The 21,515-nt window shown below is 41.2% G+C and overlaps 1 protein-coding gene across 1 annotated transcript; it reads right to left on the bottom strand.

The window, feature by feature from the left end:
- Positions 1 to 3,592: 3,592 nt before the first annotated feature.
- Positions 3,593 to 21,491, bottom strand: LOC131894448 (histone PARylation factor 1). The gene is made up of 8 exons (XM_059244704.1): positions 21,376 to 21,491; positions 17,825 to 17,984; positions 16,142 to 16,331; positions 14,794 to 14,892; positions 10,741 to 10,891; positions 7,587 to 7,674; positions 5,815 to 5,987; positions 3,593 to 3,834 (listed from the first exon to the last, which is right to left on the bottom strand). Exons 1-8 carry the CDS (start codon positions 21,421 to 21,423, stop codon positions 3,703 to 3,705), a joined length of 1,041 nt encoding a protein of 346 aa, XP_059100687.1. The 5' UTR covers positions 21,424 to 21,491; the 3' UTR covers positions 3,593 to 3,702.
- Between the last annotated feature and the right edge of the window lie 24 nt (positions 21,492 to 21,515).

The following is a 21,515-nucleotide window of genomic DNA, read 5'->3' as shown; positions in this document are numbered from 1 at the left end:
CTGCTGGGGTACCACTCCTTCGCATGGCCGATGGGGACTCCTCCCATTCTTTCTGGGTTCCAAGTCTTCAAAGGAGAGGCCAGTTTCTTGGCCGCTTCACCCAGTGAAACTGAACATGACTATTTTCCACATTTCCTTTTCAGATTCTGCTCTCATGACCCATCTTACTTCAGAGATTGACATTTCAGGATACATAGTAGAGCATTCACTTTCTTCTTTGTTATAGTTCTCAATTTCTGAAGTGTCTCACTGCTGAAATACATGAAAAGTGCCGTGTTTTTAATGTGTTCAGAGGTTTGGGTTTCTGTTTTCTTTATGGTATTGCCATCTGTTCTCCTTTTCTTTTTCATACATTAAGGTTTGGTTGGTTTTTCAACCAAATAAGATAGTGGAGACCATGAACTACACGTGCCTAGCTAATTGGCAAACTTATTGACCAATATATTAAGTACAGCGCCTTATTTGAGTACCCTTTTTAAGAAGGTATGATGAAAATGGGCAAGGGTGTCAGCATATCTTATTAATAATTGCTTTTGGTTTTGGTTCCTGAAGAATGCTTAGTTGTTAATCTGTGATGTTGCCTAGAGCTGTATTTATCTGTTTTTATTTATACTAGTATAGTAAAGCTGCATATCATTACAGTAAAAGTGATTACTGTGATGAGTTACTAAGAAAATCTATTAAAAATCTCTACTTCAACGTGTGGTTTGGCCTTTAATTGCCCCTGTCCCAGCAGCCCTCCCTGCACAGCTGCACAGCTGCACTATGCAGTCAGTGTAAGCCAGCATGCCTGGCACATGCAGCCTCCAAGGAATGGTGCCTGCACTGCTTCCGGCAGGTTACAGCTGTTTGCTCTCCCTTTGTGAGCAGGGGGCCAGAACAGGAGGATGACGCTGGATTGAGAGTGTATGTACACTTTTCTAGCAACAGGCTAGGACCCCCAAGTGGCAACACAGAAGAGTCCAATTGAGTTCAGTTTCAAAAGGTTTCTTGTAGAAGAAAAATTATACTGTCTTCACTGAGAGAACAAATGACTTTTATGCTTAAAAACGATCACCTTAGAAATACACTGACCTGCTTAAAACAACGGTAAGAAGCACATGAATGAAATTTCAGTCTTCTAATACCAAGTATTTATTTAAGAGGAGAGCACCAAAGAGCCGGGATAAATCTTTTATCATGAATTTTTCCACTTACTGTTCATGGAATTGAACTGTCATGCTTTGAAAATGGCAGGATTCTAGAGATGGTGAAGGTGAACAGGATTGCTGAGTAGGGTAAGAGAGCTCAAGGGTGAGCATCTCTAAGCTCTGATGACAGAATGGCATGCACCGGAAAAGGCCTCCTACTGGGGTTTAGACATGAAGTTGTTTATTTTGTGGATATGTAAATGGAGGCATGAGCATAGCACAGCATGCATGTGGAGGTGAGAGGACAACTTTCAGTGGTCAGCTCTCCTGCCATCATGTGGGAGCCAGAGATCTAACTCAGGCCGGAAGGCCTACCCAAACAGCCCAATACTGAGATTTTTCTTTAAAGATTTTATTTTTTTTAATGCTGTAGGTATGCGTGCAGGTACCCAAGGGACCAGTTGTCAGATCCTGTGGAGCTGGAGTTACAGATGGTTGTGATGCATCTATTGTGGGTGTTGAGAACTGAACTTGGCTCCTCTGGAAGAGCAGTACAGGTCTAATAAAAACATGAAGATTCAGGTTAAAGAGAAAGGTCTGCCTTGAGCTAAATGAAAGGTCTACTCCAGAAACAAGATGAAGCGAAATTACATGGGTTTAAGTTTGGCCAGAGAAGAGGCAGAAGACTCAATGGTGAAATGAGCGCAAAAGAAAACTGCCAATGAGGTGGGAAGGAGTGCCATTAAAACAGGGTGAGCTAAACCAAATGAAGGGGTTCAAGGAACCCTTAGCAGCCAGCCATTTGCTGATAGGTGAAGCAAGGGCTGAAAGTTGGCCAGTGTGAGCATACTGATGACCTGCCTGAGTGTTTGATGGAAAGGTAGCATGTAATCAGTTATGCAGGAGAGAGTTGGGATTCTTCTGTGATGTCTTCAGAAAAGGAGTCTGTTACAAATGATTTTAAGATGCAGGACATAGCTTTTCCTGTTGATGACAGCAATATTTGAGAGAGTAGTTTGAGATCAGATTTTAAGGTGTAGGATATTACAGCTTATGCTAATTATGGGAATGAGGGAAAATGAATGACCTAAGTGTGTGTGGGTGGGTGGGTGGGGTCTTGGTAGGCTTGGAGACTAAGTATGACATAAATGTGAAAGGCAAAGTATCCTGTGCTTTGAGTCCGTTGTTTTGATTGCCTCTTTTTCTGTGACATTAACTGAGGATGAAGGAGATACTAGATAAGAAAGGACTAGGACCCATGGGCATCCAAAATAGCCATCTGAGGTTAAAATAAATCATCTCAGTATGACAGCATTTTTTCCCTCTAGCTACTTGGTAGAATTCAGGTGAAATGTAGACTGTTTAGGGTACTAACATAAATATAACAGGGTTGAGGATGGATGCATGATGATGGGAACTGAACCTAAAGGCTGGGTGAAGCTTACAGTCAGATTGAAAAAAAAAAATGGGGTACTAGAGGAAGAAAGATGGAAAGTTGGGGGTAGTATTTAGGTGGTAGGATGCTTGGGATTGTGATGAGGTTTCAGTGTTGGTACTGACCAGCTCCAAGTTTGTCAAGCCCTAGTCTAGAAAACAGGGAACTGAGGTCTGTACATTGGATCAATAATAGAATTATGGTGGTGTAGTTTAGAGACAATGCTGTTAAGACAGTAAGGTCAATTTTGAGTTAATGTGAGGATTTTGGGTCATTATAAAGTATCTCCCACTTTTATAGCATTCCATTTCCTTGGACATACTTAAAAGGTTAACATAGAAATTCCACTACTGGGCCCCAAGAAGAAAATGGATTTAAGTTGGCTAACAATCCTGATTGGGTTATGGCAATTCCTGAGTGTGCTTAGGCACTTAAAATGTGTTCCAGTCAGGTCCTAGGTAAACATACTTAGTATTGAATTCAAATGGACTATGCCTTTAGTGAAGGAAAAGGTCAAGGAAGGTTTGGTATTCTGTAATAGAATGAAAAGTGTTTAGTAGCTGAAAGATCAGTTATCTCATTGCCTTCATTACTGTATCCACAAACATCCAAACTATAATGCAGTTAATGGTCACATCTTGTTCAGTTCCTATCCTGGCTCTCATGGGCTGGCATGGTTTCTGGAGACATAATTCCATGTTAGGCTTGTGTGTGTGATATGGATGACAAGCTGGCTCTCCCATTCCATTTGTTCTTGATAAATCTTGTTGGGATTCATATTGGTCCCAGGGCATATAAAGTCTTATAAGCTATATTCTTGAGACTGTCACATCACTAAAGGCAGAGTCTTTTTAGTTTAAATTAGTCTGGGATTTCTAGTTAATAGATGCTTATTTGAATTTGGATAAGCACTGTTTTATAAACATGTTAATACCGGAGATAGCACTCAAATACCTTAGAAACTAAAGAATTTCTAGAACCTTAGAGTGCCATTTATTAGCATGTGAAAGAAAAACATCGGAAGAGCTGGATTATGAAAGTTTTAATAAATGTTTCCATTATTTATTTCTGTTTGTTAAAAACAAAGCCCCATCTGACGGTCCCACTTTAAAACACTTCACCGACAGAGCAACTCACTCATCCTGCAAGCTGATCTATGTTCTCTTTACTTCTGCTTGCCAGATGATCTTCAATAATTTTTGCAAACAGATCCCTCTTCAACAGATTATATGCAAGAGGTAAAAGCTGGCCAGCAACTTTGTGAAAATACTGAAAAGCAAAAAACAAAACATCAAGCAGAGAAAATGGCAAGTATAGCTGACTATATTGAAAAGCACTTGTGCAACAAAGCCCACTTCCAAAATCATGTCAGTCAACCGTGGACATGGGACATGCACCTGATAGTCTGTTCAAAGGCAACTGTCCGTGTCGTCTCCCTGTCTCCCCACAACAAAGTATATCTTGAAGGGAATTAAGGATCATTACAAATTTAATTTTCTCATGGTCCATTAAGTTTTATCAACGTTTTTGTCCCAAACTGCCATCAAATGCTAGTTAAGATATGAAACTTGCCGGGCGGTGGTGGCGCACGCCTTTAATCCCAGCACTCGGGAGGCAGAGCCAGGTGGATCTCTGTGAGTTCGAGGCCAGCCTGGGCTACCAAGTGAGTCCCAGGAAAGGCGCAAAGCTACACAGAGAAACCCTGTCTTGAAAAACCAAAAAAAAAAAAAAGATATGAAACTTTTTTTCTTTTATAGACCCTATAATAGATATGCCAAATGTAGGATTTGAATCACTCTCCATTATTATTTTTTAAAAATGATTTTATGTGTATGTGTTTTGCCTATACGTATACAAATCCCCTGAAACTGGAATTGCAGGCAGTTGTGAAGTGGCAGGTAGATGCTGGTACTTGAACCCAGGTCCTCTGGAAGAACAGTGGGCGCTCTTAACCACTGATCCATCTCTCCAGCCCCTCCTCTTCATTCACAGACTCATTTCTATCATGTAAACATTTCTTCCCTGCTAAGAGTTCAGTCTTCGGCTTGCTGAGTGATTTTACAGTATTGCTCTTACACATACACTAGTGGGAAACCCAGCAACATTACGTTCTTTTGTTGATAAATAGGAAGCATTTATTGAAGCACTTACCCTGTACCTTGTGTGATTCTCAAAACCATTAAGTTTGCTTTTACCTACTTCACATCCTAATGGTATTTATGGTTAGGGCTTTTGTGACAACTGCATCATTCTGCTTGTTGAACACTTTGGATACTTTTTACTGATAACAAACAACCATATAGGCAGAGAAAGGCCTATGCTTCTCCAGCAGGGTTCTCAACCAGTAGCATCAATTTTTCAGGAAGCACTACTGTGTGAATGAGCCCTCCATGACAGATGCACACTGCAGTTCGAGGGCTGCTGGCTTAGACTTGCTCTTCAGCATGGTCTGTGAAGTGGTGGCATTCCTGTCACATGGGAATGTCAGTGCCATAAGGGCCTCATCTCTGACCAACTGAAACAATCTGCATTCTTAACAGCTCCAGGTGGCTCCCAAGTATTTGCAGTTGGTGGATAATGGATTTAAGACACTGGAACGGGACTTTGTGAGCCTGGAGAAGATGCTCTGCCCATGACTTAGCAAAGATACAGTGAGAAATGTGCAGGGCACATGAGAAGACAAGTTTACAGGTAGGAAAAGAGATAAAGGACTAAGAAAACTGCCCAGCCTTACACAGCTGGGGATGATTTAAAACTGTAACTAAGCCTTATGGGCCTTCGACTCTGAGACACCTACAGTTAAAGTAGCACTGATATGGCTAATTTTCTTAAGGAACAAATAATGATAGACTACTAGCTCCAATATCTTAATTAAAATATTTGAAAATAGTACTGAAAGATGCGGTAGTAGATAACCACCCCTAAAGAGAAGCAGAACCAAAGGAACAGTGTGTGTCCATCCCTACATACATACATACCCACCATGTATAATACACACACCAAAAAGATGGTACACCCTGGAATATTGATACATAAGCTAAGTTTAATGTGAACTTAAATTTTGCTTATCATCTTTCCCAGAATATAAGATTTCAAACAGTTTTAGAACTTTTATTTTAAAAATTTCTTCAAAAGTTGGCTTTGAATACAAGCTGGAGCCATATCTTCCCAGCATTTGAACTTGAGAATGTGAGTGCAAACTTGAGTGGGTATACACGGATAATGGGAAAAGGCAGCGTTTTTACTCACATGAGAGCCATAGCAAAAGAGGTCCATTCCTAATTCAAGCCCCATGCCATAATCACATTCATCGTTAGCAAACTGCACAAAAGTCATCATTTCCTGAATGGGAGCAAATGCTTTTAGTCTCTCCTCATCACTCGCAGCCTCAACAATTGCCTTGCAAATTCTTTTCAGGTCAGCTGAAAGAAATCAAGGATGTAAAGCTACCACATACAAAATCACAACCATCTTTAATGACAGATTTTCCTTATGTCTTCTACTAGTGTCTACTACTACTTCTATGTCTACTACTACTCAACTGATGCCATCTTAGTAATCTGACAAGCTGCAATTCAGAACGTCAATCATATTATTACTTGTGATTCAAGCAGAAGACTGGACAAGGGGGCCAGAACTTCCCACAGAGACTGATTAATCCCGGCTTCAGGAACTGGGACCAGTGTGAAAGAGAAATTTAGGATGACTGAATATATAATTCTCATTTTTATAGTAATCACATTTAAAAAGAAAGGGCTGGTGATAGGGCTCAGTGGGTTATAGATGTTTGTACACAGGCCTGGCCACCTGCGTTGATTACCAGAGCCCATGAGGGGGCTTGAGAACCAACTCCCAAGAGTTGTCCTATGACTCCATATGCACCCCAGGGCATGTGTTGAGTCCCCACTTCTCTGTCCCCACTCCCTCCCCCATCTCCCTTCTTCCTTCTTATACACACACACACACACACACACACACACACACACACACACACCCCTATACCCAAAATAAAAATAGATGAAACTAAGGATATTTAACCCAGTACTTCTAATATAGGACTACTTCAACATAAAATCAATATAAAAATGTTTAATACTGGTTCAACTTCTAAATTTAAACAAAATTTTTTTTTACTTTTAAACAAAATTTTAAATTTAAATTACGCCATTTGTCAGTGGTACTAGCCACATGTGACACTTATTAGACACTTCAGTCAGTCGTCCTCTGAATTCCTAGAGGGAGAGTGAAACTGTAGCAAATTTGACTAAGTAGAAATTGTCACACAACACATCCCAACTTACTGGCTGGATCCAGCACAGTAAAACTCGGAGAAGTGTCATTTAAAGACTGGTGATTACTAAGACTCATTTACAGTTCTGAGGAACAAGTGGCCATGTGTAGGAGGCAGGAGTACTTGCTTCTTCCTTGAGGAGGCACTAATTTGGATTCTTCATAGAAACAGGAAGATGAAGAATGCCAATGGGGTGCTCACAGTAAAGAGAACAATGGTTAAATGATTCTCACCAGAGTAATGACTAGATTTTGTGAAATCATCTAAGTAGTTCTGTATGACTATATGAAGTAGTGTCTTAGGTATATGAAAACTGAAATGTTCATATAGTGCTTTGTGACTGCGACCAAACACTTCAATTATTACTATGTCAAAGTTGTTACTATGTTCAAGATAGAAAAAAAATTACCTAAACAATGGGTTTAAAATCCCTTAAATTTTAAAAGTAATTACCTTGCATCCAGCATTATGTGACATCATACTAAGTACTTTATATCCTTTCATATTCCAAAGACCACTATAAAAATGAACATCACTACTTAATTTGCCAATGAAAAGGACAAGGTTTAGTAACACTAAATAGTCTGTTCAGGGTCAAGCTATGAATGCAGTTTTAATTCATCTACCTGAAACCTGAGTTTGCTCTTAACAACTACCTACTTCCCAATTCGAGGAAAGCTTTCACCACATGTCCAAACATACATACACAGTTACACATGAAACACATTACCGTCTGTTTCAGGGAGCTCTCTATAGCCAACATCATTTTTATCTACGGGAACAACCAAGCCTGCACCATGAAAGGTCTTTGTCACAACCTATATCAAGAAAAGAAAAAACACAAAATGAGACCAGGAAAGCGGATCCAAAAGAACTACCTCAACAGACACATAAACCCTGGGTATTTTCACAACAGGGCATTCAGGGACATTATCTCAGTAAATCTGGACCTGGGGAGAATACATTCTTAAAAATCAGATATCAAGCATTTGAAGTAAATATAAAATAAATAATTAGGCCAGTCATTTACAAGTTTGTCTTTATATGTTAGAAAACTACCAGTACTGTTCTAGCAGGCAGTCAGAATAGCAGCCTTCTCCAGACACTGGGAAGGAAAGGACGAAATGGTGAGTTTGTAGAAAAACAGACTCTTCTTGTTAATACTGCCAATTGAGTCCTATTTTTGACCTGAAAAAGTTAGGCTCATTAATAAACTACAAAACAGGGTAGTTGTAGTTGATGGTGTCTTTATGACAATCGTGTGGCTAGTTGACTTTTAATCATTCATCTTCCAGGATGAAGACAGGCCCAACTAGAGGAGCCACCCTCCTAAACCTCCTGGTGAACAATCGCTTAGTCGTACTCTTCACGTTATTTTTAGATCCTTTTTCTTTAGTTCTCCCACTGTTTTTGTTGTTTTAACTTTTTCATTTTATGTGTGTGGGTGTCTTGCATGTTTGCCTGGAGAGACCAGAAAAGGGATCAGATCCGCTAGACCTAGTTACAGATGGTAGTGAACCTCCATGTGGGTCCTGGGAATGAAACCCTGGTCCTGTGGAAGAGCAGCCAGTGTTCTCAACTCTGAGCCATCTCTCTAGTCCCCTGGCTTGAATTCTTGATCCTCCTGCCTCAGCCTCCTGAGTGCTGAGGTTACAAATGTGTACCAATGTACTTGGCCTTGGTCTTTTCTAGTAAAGTATCTTCAGTATTCCACTTGTTTAGGTAGTCTAGGGAAAGCGTCCACGACAGAAGAGAAATAAAGTTCCCAAACGCCGTCTACATTTGAAGTCTTCCCTGAGCCCCAGGCATGGTGAAGGCTCCTCCTCTCCCACTCGCCCTCCCTCAACTTCTTTCATCGTCTGCCTAAGCGACCCTCAAGGACAGTGTGTTCAAAAGAATTTCTCAGACACTGATCATGAGTGGGAGAAAATAAATGATAGCCTTATATCTTAATCTTTACACTGGATCAACTTACAGTTGCAGTTCAGTCTTAAATGTGAAAACAAAAACTAAAATACAAGAAAAGCAGACTTTCTTCCAACCCTATACAGATTTCTTGCAGGCAAATATAGTGACTCACATAGTCTTTGCATTCCAAGTCCTACAAGGTGTCATCTCCATGAAAACACTGCTGCACTATATAACGCTGTATAATGCTCGATCATGCTAAAATGCAGATTCTATGCTAATATGCAAGGACAAAGTCACCAACAGACTATTAGAACTGAATTTTTCAGGAATCGGAAACTATGAATTAAATAAAGATCTCACAGTAACATTAAAAATTTTACATAAATTAAAAGCAACCATCAACACAGAAAGAGAAAATCATAATTTTCTTGTAAATGATTTTCCTTGTATTTATATTTTTTTGAAAAAACAAATAATATAAACTTGGGAGAAGTCAAAATAAACACAACATGAAATTTAAGTTTCAACCATATTTATAGATGTAGGAAGGCATTAATGAACTCTCTGAACTAAATTCTAGCTGTTAACAGAAAAACAAAGAACTTGCTGTTCATTAGAATGCATGACAGCAAGGCCAGGCTCATTTCCCTTTCTTCTAGTGAGAAATTTCCCTTGAGAAGCAGACAGGTGAAAGAAAATACAAAATGTTCAATGTCACTAATTACTCTCAAAATACACATCTTTAGAAACTATTTCTGTTCTTTAGGCCTCAAGAAAGAGTCACTAAAATAGTAGTTCAGTGGCAGCGAGCGTTTCAGCCTGCTGCTGAATCAAGATCAGGGAGTGAGGCAGGGCCCTCAGGAACTAAGTTCACCCGGGACTCTGCACAGCACCAGCTCATCCAGAGATAACAAGGATTCCATTTGGCTTAGCATGTTCAGACAAGACAGAAGACAACGTGGAAGGCTGGAGGACAATGCCGGCCCTCACTCCCCCAGTGCTTATGAGGAATGCCCACAAAAAAAGCAGAATTCTTTTACATATCTGTTGACTTATAGATTTATCATTGAAAATCCAAAATCCCAAAACCTGAGAATTATTTGCTTCTTTATAAAACACTTTCTCACTCTGCAGGCACTAGTAAATGCTGATAGGGTCAAGGAGGAATCAGGAGAAAATTAACAAATCTTAACCCATACTGTTTTTTTTGGTTTATGGAGGGTTTTTTTGTTGGTTTGTTTATTGAGACAAGGTTTCTCTGTGACACAGCCCTGGCTGTCCTGGAACTCACTGTGTAGCCCAGGCTGGTCTGGAACTTACAGAGATCTCCCTGCCTCTGCCTCCTGAGTGCTGGGATTAAAGGCGTGTGCCATCACTGTCTGGCTCCCATACTGTCTCTAAAAAGCAGGCTGCCTTTGAGGTCTTAGTCAGGTCACTAAGAATAGAACTACACCCCTAACATACCTTGCACTAAAACAAGACCTCAGCCATTCAAAAATGAAGCTTAATATTAAGCACAAAGCTGCTTTTATTTACTTTTACACAACGGCTGAAACAAGATTAAAGACCAAAATGAGGGGCTAGAGAGATGGCTTAGCAGTTAAGAGCACTGGCTGCTCTTCTAGAGGACCCAGGTACAATTCTCAGCAATCACATGGCAGCTTACAACTGTCAGTAACTCCAGTTACAGGAGATCCAACACCCTCACACAGACATACATGTAGACAAGAGAGCAATGTACACTGAAAAAAAAGACTCGCATGATTAATATAACCACAAGAATGTCCTCCAGTATAGGAGTCAGCCTGCATGCCAACCTGCAGGCTGACCTGCCCCCGGCTCCAGCACCGTCCAAGAGCCCCTGGAGGATAGCATGTAGCTCTCTTTAGGCTGGGGCTGGAGAAAAGCATACAGTGCAGAAGGGGAGGAGCCCAGAGCAGAGCACGGCAGTCGGCTGACAGGTGGCACACTACCTTCTTATCTCTCTGTCTCATCTTCGAGGTTCTCTGTTCCAGTGAGTATCCGAGTTCTCTGGCTGCTTCTGAGAGTTTTTCATCTATGTTTTTCAAAATGCTAGTTTTCTTTCTATCTGTTACTTCTTTAAGTTTTTTCATCAAAAATAATCTGAAAAAGAAGCAAAGGCCCTAGTTATATTGATGGCCTCTATTTAATAATGCCCAGAAGTCGAGGAGCTGCGATAAAAATGTCAAGTCCCATGCAATGCTTCTCTCCAAAGCCCTCTTAGGTTGCATCAAACAAGGAGTAGGCAGTACTCATGTTACATGTCTGCATTACGTATCTTCACTGTAAACACTGGAAGGAAAACATAATCAAAAAGCCAGGGCTGCGCTTTAAGTCATACTGCTGGAAATTAAGATACCGCATACAGAGCCAGGTGGTGGCGCACACCTTTAATCCCAGCACTCGGGAAGCAGAGGCAGTAGGCTCTCTGTGAGTTCGAGGCCAGCCTGATCTATAGATCGAGTTCTAGGACAGCAACAGCTACACAGAGAAATCCTGTCTTGAGCCCCCCACCTTCCCCCACAAAGGCATATTGCCTTGGAGAGGGCTGGCTAAAGAGGAAAACACAAATGGTGCTGTCCACAAAAAGGATTTTTATTATTTTTAAAACTGGAACACACTGACTTCTATTTGCTACCTACATTAGGGATTTGCAGAAGTCATTAAGACCATGTCATTTTTCACTCCTCTTTACATATCAGGGAACTGAGGTGCAAAGGATAGTAAGGTCAGATTATATGCCATGGAGACCCACACCATAAAACCCAGCACCTCCTCACTGCAGCACAGGTGTTTATCACCACGGACTGTATATGAAGAGAGCACATTAACAACTAGATCTAGTCTGTCACAATGTGAATGAATCCTACCCTCAAGCTCTCTCGTGGAGGCTGGGAGGCCTTCAAGTACTCTGTGTCTCCCACTTCGACACAGCCACACGTACACTGTTCCTTCACTAAAGCACTTCTGTCCATTATTCCAAGTAAGGCACTGTGCAGTCACCAAGACCCTTTAGCCATCAAGCTGTTAGGATCATCTCTATACCAGTCAAAGCTACGATCAGCTTCAAGGCTGCTTCATGATGTTTAAAGATGTGCAATGTGCAAACGGAAACAGTGATCATCAACATTTTGTTAGACCCACTGGAATGCCTGCAGGTCTGGATAAAGCTTTACCCATGCATGTTTTACAATTTCTGAATGGGGCTCACTAAGTTCATTCCACTATGTAACACGAAAACAACACATTCATGACTATTAGGAAGTTTTGTGAAGAGCTGTCAAGTTCACCATAGTTTTGACTGTATTTCCTATCTTATTTTTTATAAAAACTTCAAATTTTAATAATGACACCAAATATAACTGGCCATTTCTTTGGTTTGAGAAAATGTCTGCTCTGCAAGAACTTGTGCCAAATAAGTCTGTCAGTCACTCCCTCTCAGCAAAAGTAGGTTCAAATCACAAATCACATTAATTCAATGTGCAGAAGTACTTCCTACCTGTTCCCCACTTCATTATGCACATATGCTGGCATTACACAACCTAATGTGTAATACCCAGAGATGTGCATCATTGATGCTCTTAAACATGCCTGCAGACACTCAACGATGAACAATGCAGTACTGCTAACACAGCAAGTGTCAATGCGCTAGTTCTTACAGAGGTGCCACAGTATCACCCACCACCACCTTTGTGTCACAGTCCACAAACAAAACAGAAAACCATTGTATTACTACAAATACTTCTGACCTTAGGGCAGGGACCATAGGGCCATTGGGTCAAAATTATTGTAGCACTTAGTTTTACGGAAGGAAAGAAAGATAAAACATCATTCCTGCTGTTTATGAGTATAGATTATTTTCAACATGCATTAGACAAAAAAAAAAAAAAAAAAGGATAACATCATTGTGTTCTATTTGCTCTATCCACAACAAATCAAAGTCATGGCATTTAAAATATGCAGATGTTTTATATTTACCTTATCTTCCTTATTGCTAGATGTGTTATTTCTATAATTTGTTTTTATAAACAATTTATAATAAATACATGTTTATAGACATCAAATTCCTTTTTATAGCTAGAAATAGCCAATTCAATGACATTAATGTGTACTTAGCACAGTACGTGTAGGTGTTAACCACCAGCTGAGAAACCTTGGAATATGGATGTGTGTTCAGAACTGATTTCCACAAAGGTTTTACCAATTAACCAATTGTATCAGAAAAGCTCTCAGAGCCTGACAGTCATTTAAGCCTTTGCTTAACCTTTATTGACTCTGATTTCTTAAGTCCAATTCTTTAGCTATTGAGTCTCGCACAACAGACAGAAATCCTAGAACTTGGATTCTTTTAAACTATTAAGACTGAGAAGACGAATACAAATTACATTAGATATCTGAGGAGTTATAGATTTAGCTCTGTGGTAGAGCATTTGCCTAGCAAGCGTAATGCCCTGAGTTTGGTCCCCAGCACTGGAAATTTAAACAAAGATATATTTATATGCTATGGTATTTTTAAGGTGATGTATGAAGCATCTACTAGGGAACAGTACCATGCAAAAGACATAGCCCCTGCCCTCGTGGGACTTCATGCCAGCACGAGAGACAGTAAACAACTGCCAACTTAAGTTGAATGGTAAATCTTAAAGGTTTAGAAGTATGGTGTCAGGGCCAAGGATATACCCAAAGTGATAGGCACTTGCCTAGGATGGACCTGGGTTCAGACCCCAGTACTCAAAACCAAAACAATAAAAAAACCAACCCCAGGGGGGGAAAAACCTACACCAATTATAAATGCCAAGCAAATTTTACATAACACTTGAAAATCTTAGAGGAGAAAGAACATAATGTGGCTGTCCCTCAGGCACACCAGTGTGTACAGAGCAGAGAATAGTGGTCACTTTGGGTGGACTTGGTTTGAATTCTTTAATAATAAATTATACTATTAAGTCACAGGAATAAAGCCTTTCAGAGTCATATAAAACACAGTCAACTATTTCACATATAAAGATTACCTTGTAGGATTACAACATCAATTGCACACCTACTAACAAATGACTTCAAATCATGTATGTGGTCAATACCAAATGGTTCATTCAGCTGGATTCTGACCCCGTCCTACACGAAAAATTGGCGCATTTCCCATGCCATTTTTTTTTTTTCTTTTTTTAGCTGATGTCACACGGGACCTGGTTTATTCCAAGCAGAAGCAACTCTTTCAAGTCTGCAAGGCGGAGGGGATGGGAAATAGCAGTCATACTCTGCATTCCCACTTTGTGTAAGCTGTAGAGAAAGCTGATAGCCTGGAGCAGCTATAGAGGAGATCTCCGGACCTCATCCTCAGCTTCATGAAGCTGAGTGGCAGAGGGTGGGCAGTGACTTTTCTGACATAAATGTAGATCAATGATACAGCTCTCGAGCTACTTGAGAGAGCAGTTCATTTTCCAGCTTCTTGATAAGAGCAAAGACAAATGCCATTGATGAGACAGTAGTCCCACAACTGCCATCCATGGAGGCTCAGCTTGTTCTAGTAGCTCTTCGAAGAATTTCATAAATACCTACTTGACTTTTAAAAACTGTTCAGTATGAACTATATTGCAGTCAGTTCTTATAATGAACTCTTAATGGCATTGTTTAAATGTAATGTCCAGTTTAAAAAACAAAACAAAACACTCTGATATTTCCAAGGGAAAATCAGAATGAAATCAAGATTAAGCACTACTCACACACTTTTGCAATGTAGTGGATAAAACCCTACAGTGACGTCCTAAGAACATGCTCTGCCACATGTTCAGAGCTCAGCCCAGAATAAAGCACTATGTCCATTAAATAAGCAGTTACATAAACGTTTGGTGACAAGCGGCAAAACATGTAAGGCTAGCTTCAGAAGTCACAGAAATGAGCCCTAGAATCTGCAGCCCTGGAGTCACCACAACCCCACTTTGGAATGCGGTGTAGACATGCAAGCGAAGAAATTAAAAGAGAATTGAAAGGAAACAGTTTCTTACTTGATGGCAGCAAACACATTATCTCCATTTTGATTAATTATACAATTTTTCTTTGCTTCATTTGTACCAACATATACAGGAAGTTCATCGGGAGAATCCCTGTTTTAAGAGAAGATAATAAAAATTTAGCTGCCCATAATTTATGATGCCAACAAGCAGAAAATTAGGTCTACAGACAAATTTGTACCTGTAAAAAGCAGAATAAACTTACTAGTTTTAAGCTCCAAGTATCTCCAGACTGTCTATGAAAAATCTTATATATCAGAACATAATGATAAAGTTCTTAGTACTTAATTATTTTTCCTTAATTATAAAAAAAAAATGGGAAAGTCAGTCTGTTAACAGACTATTAGAAACAACTGACGACAACCTTCATTTTAAAGTTTATTTTATTTATTTTTTTTAATTTATTTTAACTTTATTTTTTATGCATTGGTGTGAAGGGGTCAGATCCTGGAGATCTGAACTTACAGACAGTTGTGAGCTGCCATGTGGGTGCTGGGAATTGAACCCGGGTCCTCTGGAAGAGCAGCCAGTGCTCTTAACCACTGAGCCATCTCTCCAGCCCATTTTAAAGTTTATTAAGAAAAAAAAAAAAGCGAGAAGAAAAAGTGGAGTAAAAGCCAAACAGAAACAGGACAGATTATAAAGAATTGAAGAATCTTATTCATAGCCAACCCTTTTATTTTAAAATTGAAGAAACCAGTAGAGAGGTTAAGATTCTTGGCTAAGGTTCTAGCAGCCAAGTAGTGTCAAAGCCAAGAACAAAATCCATCTGATCTCATCCCCAGGCTCTGAAGTGTTCTGTCCAGTACTTCTCTCCAGCCACACCTCATCTTTTCTTCTATTACTTCAACTTTACACCACAGTACTCCTGCTAACATTTTACATCTCTGAGGGCATTCTCTTAATTCTCATATTACTCCTTTCAAATATGTGCTATTATTATCTCCTTTATTCAAGAGAGGAAACTGAGTCATAGAAAGACCACAGTCACCACTGACTGTCATACTGTCGTCAAGATAATAAATGGCAGGAGCCATCTTTTGAGTCCTTTGGCCCCTAGAAGCGCATGGTTTACATTTTCTTATTTGGGCTTCAGAGAAGCTCTTCTGATGCCAAAAGTACAAAACTTCATAGTCAAAGAGAAAAAGAAACCAGGGAAGTTTGATGTAAAGAGTTTACCAACCTAGGCAGGCTAAAGAGGTGAAAGGTAGCCAGAACAGACAGACAGACCATGGAGCCACCAATAGAGGAAAAGTAGTCTTTCCTTGGGGGATGCCAGTGAAGATCTAGAAGACTCACTGACAGCAGAGGAGCTGTATTTTAGAGAGAGAAGATCCTTTACCTGAAATACCCCATGTGGTACTGAGTTTTATTATCTCCAATAATAATGGTCTGGAACTCAGGAGGGTCATAGTAAAACCTCCAGTGAAGATTACAGTTCAAGCCTGTGGATTTGGTCTTCACTCTATGCTTCCCAGCAAGGATGTCATAAGGACCCACTAACCGAAGGCCAAGGCTTGTGGCGAGTGCATCTATAAGGAAAATAAGTTTACTCACGCAACACTTTCTAAAGTAGGTAGGAAATAATGCCTTTCATCACTTTGAATTTTTCTTTTCTTTCTTTCTTCTTTTTAGAGACAAGGTTTCTCTGTGCAGCCCTGGCTGTTACGAAACTCACCATGTAGACCAGGTTGGCCTCAAACTCAGAGGTCCACCTACCCCTGCTTCCTGATTTGAAATAATTCTTAAGCAAGTTGTTTTAAAGAATGCTTTTAAAGTCTGTAAAAAATGTTTTTACTCAATGGAAGAATCAGTTTAACAGAAATGTGGCACTAAATTTAGGATTTCCCCTTAAATGTTCTACTGAACTAGCTTAGCATTTTAAACATTCCTGTCCCTTACGTTGCCCAAGCCAAGCTGCTGTGCATTCTTTCAGGCATAAGAGCCACACACTCACCTTGCCTCACTGCTATCTGCCATTACCACAAACACACAGATTAAGGAGGAGACAACATAGATGAAGGATAGAGAGACCACTTCCTTTCCTCCTCTTCAGCTGTCATTCCAGGTTCTTTCAGATAATCTGTTGCCCAGTGACCCTCAATAACTCATCTCTCTTTCACAGACCACAGGGTCAGAAGAAAACCACAACGCCATGAAGTCTGTGCAGATGTACAACTTACAACTTCACAGAGCCTGCAGCTTTCCTAGGAAGGGTACAATCAAGCATTAAGCCATTTCTCTCTCTCTACTCCAGTAAAGATCTTTGAATTATGCTTATCCATGATTACACTTATCCATAAGACAAATTTGCAGAAGTAAAATGATAATACCTGCAACTGCTAATCTCCCTTTCCACTTCCATGAAGGAACGTCCTAACTGCCTGCCTTTGCCAACAGGTGACAACAGCATATTACAGCACTATGGTTTGGATATGACATTAAACCAAAGAGGCTCACGTACTGAAAGCCTGGTCCCCAGCTAGTGAAACTACTGAGCAGTGACTGGCCAGTAGGAGGTGAGGTCTAGCTAGAGGCGGGTCAATGACTTGAAGGGTTCATCCAATCCTAGGACTCCCGCTCGCTAATGCTCTGCTTCCTGTCTGCCATGAGGTAAGCACTTTCCCACACATCCTCTGGCATAACATATCACCGGCCCCAAAACACTGGAGTCAACTCCGGGGTCATAAACCTTTAAAACCATGACTCAAAATAACCCTGTCCAGGATCCTGCAGGGCTGTCTTCTCAAGTCAGCCATGAAAAGGACTAACATTAAGTATTGTTTCTTTGATGACATCCCTCTCATTAGAAACAACTCCGGGAATGTTCGTCTTCTCTTTTTTGATATGGTCTCACTGTGTAGCCCAGGCTAGCCTGATACTTGCAGTATCTCAAGCCAGACTGCAATAGGCATGCATCACCATAGCTGGCTGCAATGCCCTTTCTCTTTGAGCTGTCTGTCTTTCCCCCAGTTTCCTATCATCTTTCCAGGCACCGAAGCAGACAGATGCTGGAGGAACTCACCAGCTGGCTCTTCTGGATCAAGTTCTTCACAGAACTTCCAAAAATGATAGAAATCCTCAGGCAGGGAAAGCTTATACAGGTTTTCTACTTCTTTTCGGAGCTCACTGGAGACATCAGCTTCACAGGATTTACTTTTCTTCACTTCAACTGTCTTGTCACACTGAAAATTGCAGACAGAACTTTAGTTCTCCAAAAGGAACCTCAACAACTCTCCTTGCATACCAATTACTGCCCATTGTTGGTTAGTTTCCATGAGCTACATACATTCTTTCTAAAGATTTACTTTTATTACTGTAAATTATGTGCATGTGTGTATGTCTGTGTTGGGGTATGTGGCTACCTGTACAGGCTAGAAGAAGGCATTGAATTCCCTGGAGCTGGAGTTATGTCAGGAACTGAATCTGGGTCCTCTGCAAGACCAGTGTATACTCTTAACTGCTGAGCCATCTTTCTAGCTCCATCTTAATATATGTTAAAAAAAAATAACAAAGGCATATGCTAATGATATTTATGAGTAAAATCCTAGGCATTCTTTTGTACAAAGTAGAAATAGTTTACATGGTGGTCAAAAAATACCCACACACAGCATGTCTTTAAATACACTTCTCCATGATAGCAGAAACACACACACACACACACAAGAAAAAGAAAAAAAAAAGAAAAATTTTAAAAATTGTCAGAAAGGCAGAATGCCATTATTCCATAATCAGCACTCAAGGAGATTGCCTGGGCAGTGCCAACACAGAATACACAGTGAATCCATCTTAAAAAACAAGCAAATAAAAAACGTACAGTGGCACATATTTATGAAGAAGCCAGGACAAAACCAATTACTTTGTGTTCTAACCTAAAACATTAATAAAAGAAAAAAAAATTGTTTCCTCAGGAAGTCCAACCAGAGTTAGTTCTGGACTATTTACCACAATCATTACTAACCTTCCATTTAAAACAAAAAGAGGGGGGGGGTATGGCAGAGTCAAGGAGCAATAGTCACTAATAAAATGAGAATAAACTCTGAGTTAAAACCACTTATTTAAGAGGTTTGTAACGCCAAGACTCGCTATTCTTTGCATCTTCCAGCACCTGTGCAGTGTAACTGTGCTAGGTTAAAGGATGTTAGTCGAAAGCCCATTCATTTCTACCAAGGTAACACGCTTAGTTCCGGGTACCTGTCTTGGTTCTCTAAGTACAATCTTTCTTTCTGGGAACCTAGATCCTTTCCTAGATCCTTTGGAGTATATTATTTCCATCACATTCCTCCTTTCAGCCCAGACCTGAGGTTCTGAACACAGGAGTAACTGCTCATTTAACCCCAGTGAGCTAGTGGCGTCTAGTGGTGCAGAGGCATGCAAAACATGATCCAGTGCGCAGGAGACCTGCACTCAATAGGTCAACTATGCCAGAGTTGAAAATTTTCACCGAGGTGTTTCTGATAAGTACATTTTCTCAGAGGCCCAGGTTTATTAATCAATATCAAAGTCTACATTCTGTATTTACACATCAAATGGCATGGAAGAACTGTTCACGATGGCACTGTCCAACAGGAGAATGGATAGTTATAGAGCTTTCAAACAGTGGAGCACACTAAATCAATGAAAGGGAAGTAGTCAGACAACAGTTAGACAACATGGCTCGACAGGAACTATTTGAAAGGATTAGGTGTGGCCTTGTTGGAGGAAGTGTGTCCCTGGGGGTGGGCTTTGGGGTTTCAAAAAGCCCATTCCAAGCCTAGAGTCTCTCTCTTCCCGCTGCCTGTGGATCCAGATGTAGAACTCTCAGCTACTTTTCCAGCACCACGTCTGCCTGCACGCCACCATGCTTCCAGCTGTGATGATAATGGATCAAACCTCCGAAACTGTAAGCCAGCCTCCATTAAATGGTTTCTTTTGTAAGAGTTGCTATGGTCATGGTGTCTCTTCACAGCGATGGAACACTGACTAAGACAAGATGTATCATAATAGCTTTTTTTAGAAAACAAAAAACTCTAAAAGGCAGCAAGGGAAAAACTCCAAATTCAGGGTGACAGTTACAGTGACAGCACGAGTAGTTTAGGCAGAATAGACAAGGCACCTAGAGTGGTGGATGCAGAGCTGTGGTAGTGTTTTATTTTCAAATCTATCTTTTTATTTCGATTTTTTCATACAATATATTTTGGTTGCATTCTCTCCCTCCCCCAACTTGACATGAGTTCTAGGGGAGTGAATTCGGGTCATCAGATTTGAGGTTAGTGTAATTATCCACTGAGCCATCACATCGGACCTGTTTAAGACAAGGTCTACTGTAGCCCAGGCTGGCCTGGAACTTGCCATGTAGCTGAGGAAGACACTGACAAGTGCTGGGATCAAAAGTGTGTGCCAACACTCTGGCTTTTGAGCTGACTCCTGACAATTTCCAGCTGTCACCTGGGGCAAGTTACTTAACCTCTTTGTACTCTCATCCAAAGGCATACTGCAGTACCCGTTATTTATTTTTTAATAAGGAATAGCTCTATTTCAAAATAAAACAGATAATTGATGCTGGCTATTATTGCCAGCGACAGACACTCCACTAGATCATCTCTATCTTATTTCCAGTTAAGCCGATTATCCTGCCAAAGCGGCCCCTTCAAAGAGATGTCTCAGCTGTGCTTTAAGTCAGTGGGCTTCAGAATCCTCACATTCCTAACAGGTAGAATTTGGGACAGCTGCTGTCTTCAGACTACATTTTTAACTTGGTGTTGCGAGAAAACACGACCCATTGTGAAAAATACCTGTAAGCTTCGTCCGCTGACCGTTAAGTCTTAACAGTAATAGCCTCACCCTCCCCAGGTTAAAATTCAGCTAGAACAATTTTTGTTAAACTCTAGTTTTCCTGCTTAATTTCCTCTTGTTAGCTACTGAATGCTTAGGTAAAGTCAAATCATGTCAAAGTCCAGACTGGCCACTTTAATCACCCATTTGCACCCTCCGCATCCCTTACAGTTCCATGTCAAGGGATCTCTTACTTTTCTTCTCTGTCATCAAGAAAGATTTTCAGACCTGAGTTGCCTTAAAAGTCGTCTTGCCAGGCTGTGGTGGCGCAAGCCCTTAATCCCAGCACTCGGGAGGCAGCGGCAGGCGGATCTCTGTGAGTTCGAGGCCAGCCTGGGCTACAGAGTGAGTGCCAGGGCAGCCAGGGCTACAAAATAGACCCCGTCTCAAACAAACAAAAGTCGTCTTTAATAACTCCAGGGCTTAATCCAGCCAGCACTTTTTTTTTTTTTTCTCTACACACCAGCGTTGACGCCAAGCAAAAAGTCGAGGGTGCAAAGTACGCTCGCGTGTGCCCCGCCGCCTTGGCAGCTCCTCCGCACTCCGCGGGGCTCTCCAGGGCTCAGTTTCCATCAGGGGGCTGAACGAGTGAACGAATGCATGCATGGTCGCTGGGCTGGAGCTGGGGAGGACGGACTGCCCCGGCCGTTCCCCGGGAGAGCAGCCCTCGGGTCCGAGCAGCCCTCCGGGCGTGCCCAGCGCCGCCCCGAGCTCCGCCACGGCCCACCGCATGCCCACACCTCGGCATCCCGCCTCGCCTACCTGCGGCCCCGCCCCGCCCGGCCTGCGCTTCCCGCCGCCGCCGACCATCCCGCAGCCGCCGCGCGCCGCCGACCGCGTTCCCGCCACTTCCGAGCGCCAACGACCGCTTCCGGGTTCAAAAGCCGCCAATCCGAGCAGCC

This window comes from Peromyscus eremicus, chromosome 17, assembly GCF_949786415.1.
Source record: "Peromyscus eremicus chromosome 17, PerEre_H2_v1, whole genome shotgun sequence".
NCBI classification, from domain to species: Eukaryota; Metazoa; Chordata; class Mammalia; order Rodentia; family Cricetidae; genus Peromyscus; species Peromyscus eremicus.
The sequence above is the reverse complement of the archived record's forward strand: the minus strand, read 5'-3'. Positions and strand labels throughout refer to the sequence as shown.

Excerpts from the sequence above, each read along its gene's own strand:
- LOC131894448 (XM_059244704.1), bottom strand. The coding sequence starts at position 21,423 with ATGGTCGGCGGCGGCGGGAAGCGCAGGCCGGGCGGGGCGGGGCCGCAG. Across the intron at positions 14,893-16,141 it reads TACCACATGGGGTATTTCAG|GGATTCTCCCGATGAACTTC; the intron begins GTAAAGGATCTT and ends CTCTTAAAACAG. Across the intron at positions 7,675-10,740 it reads TGAGACAGAGAGATAAGAAG|GTTGTGACAAAGACCTTTCA; the intron begins GTAGTGTGCCAC and ends TTCTTGATATAG.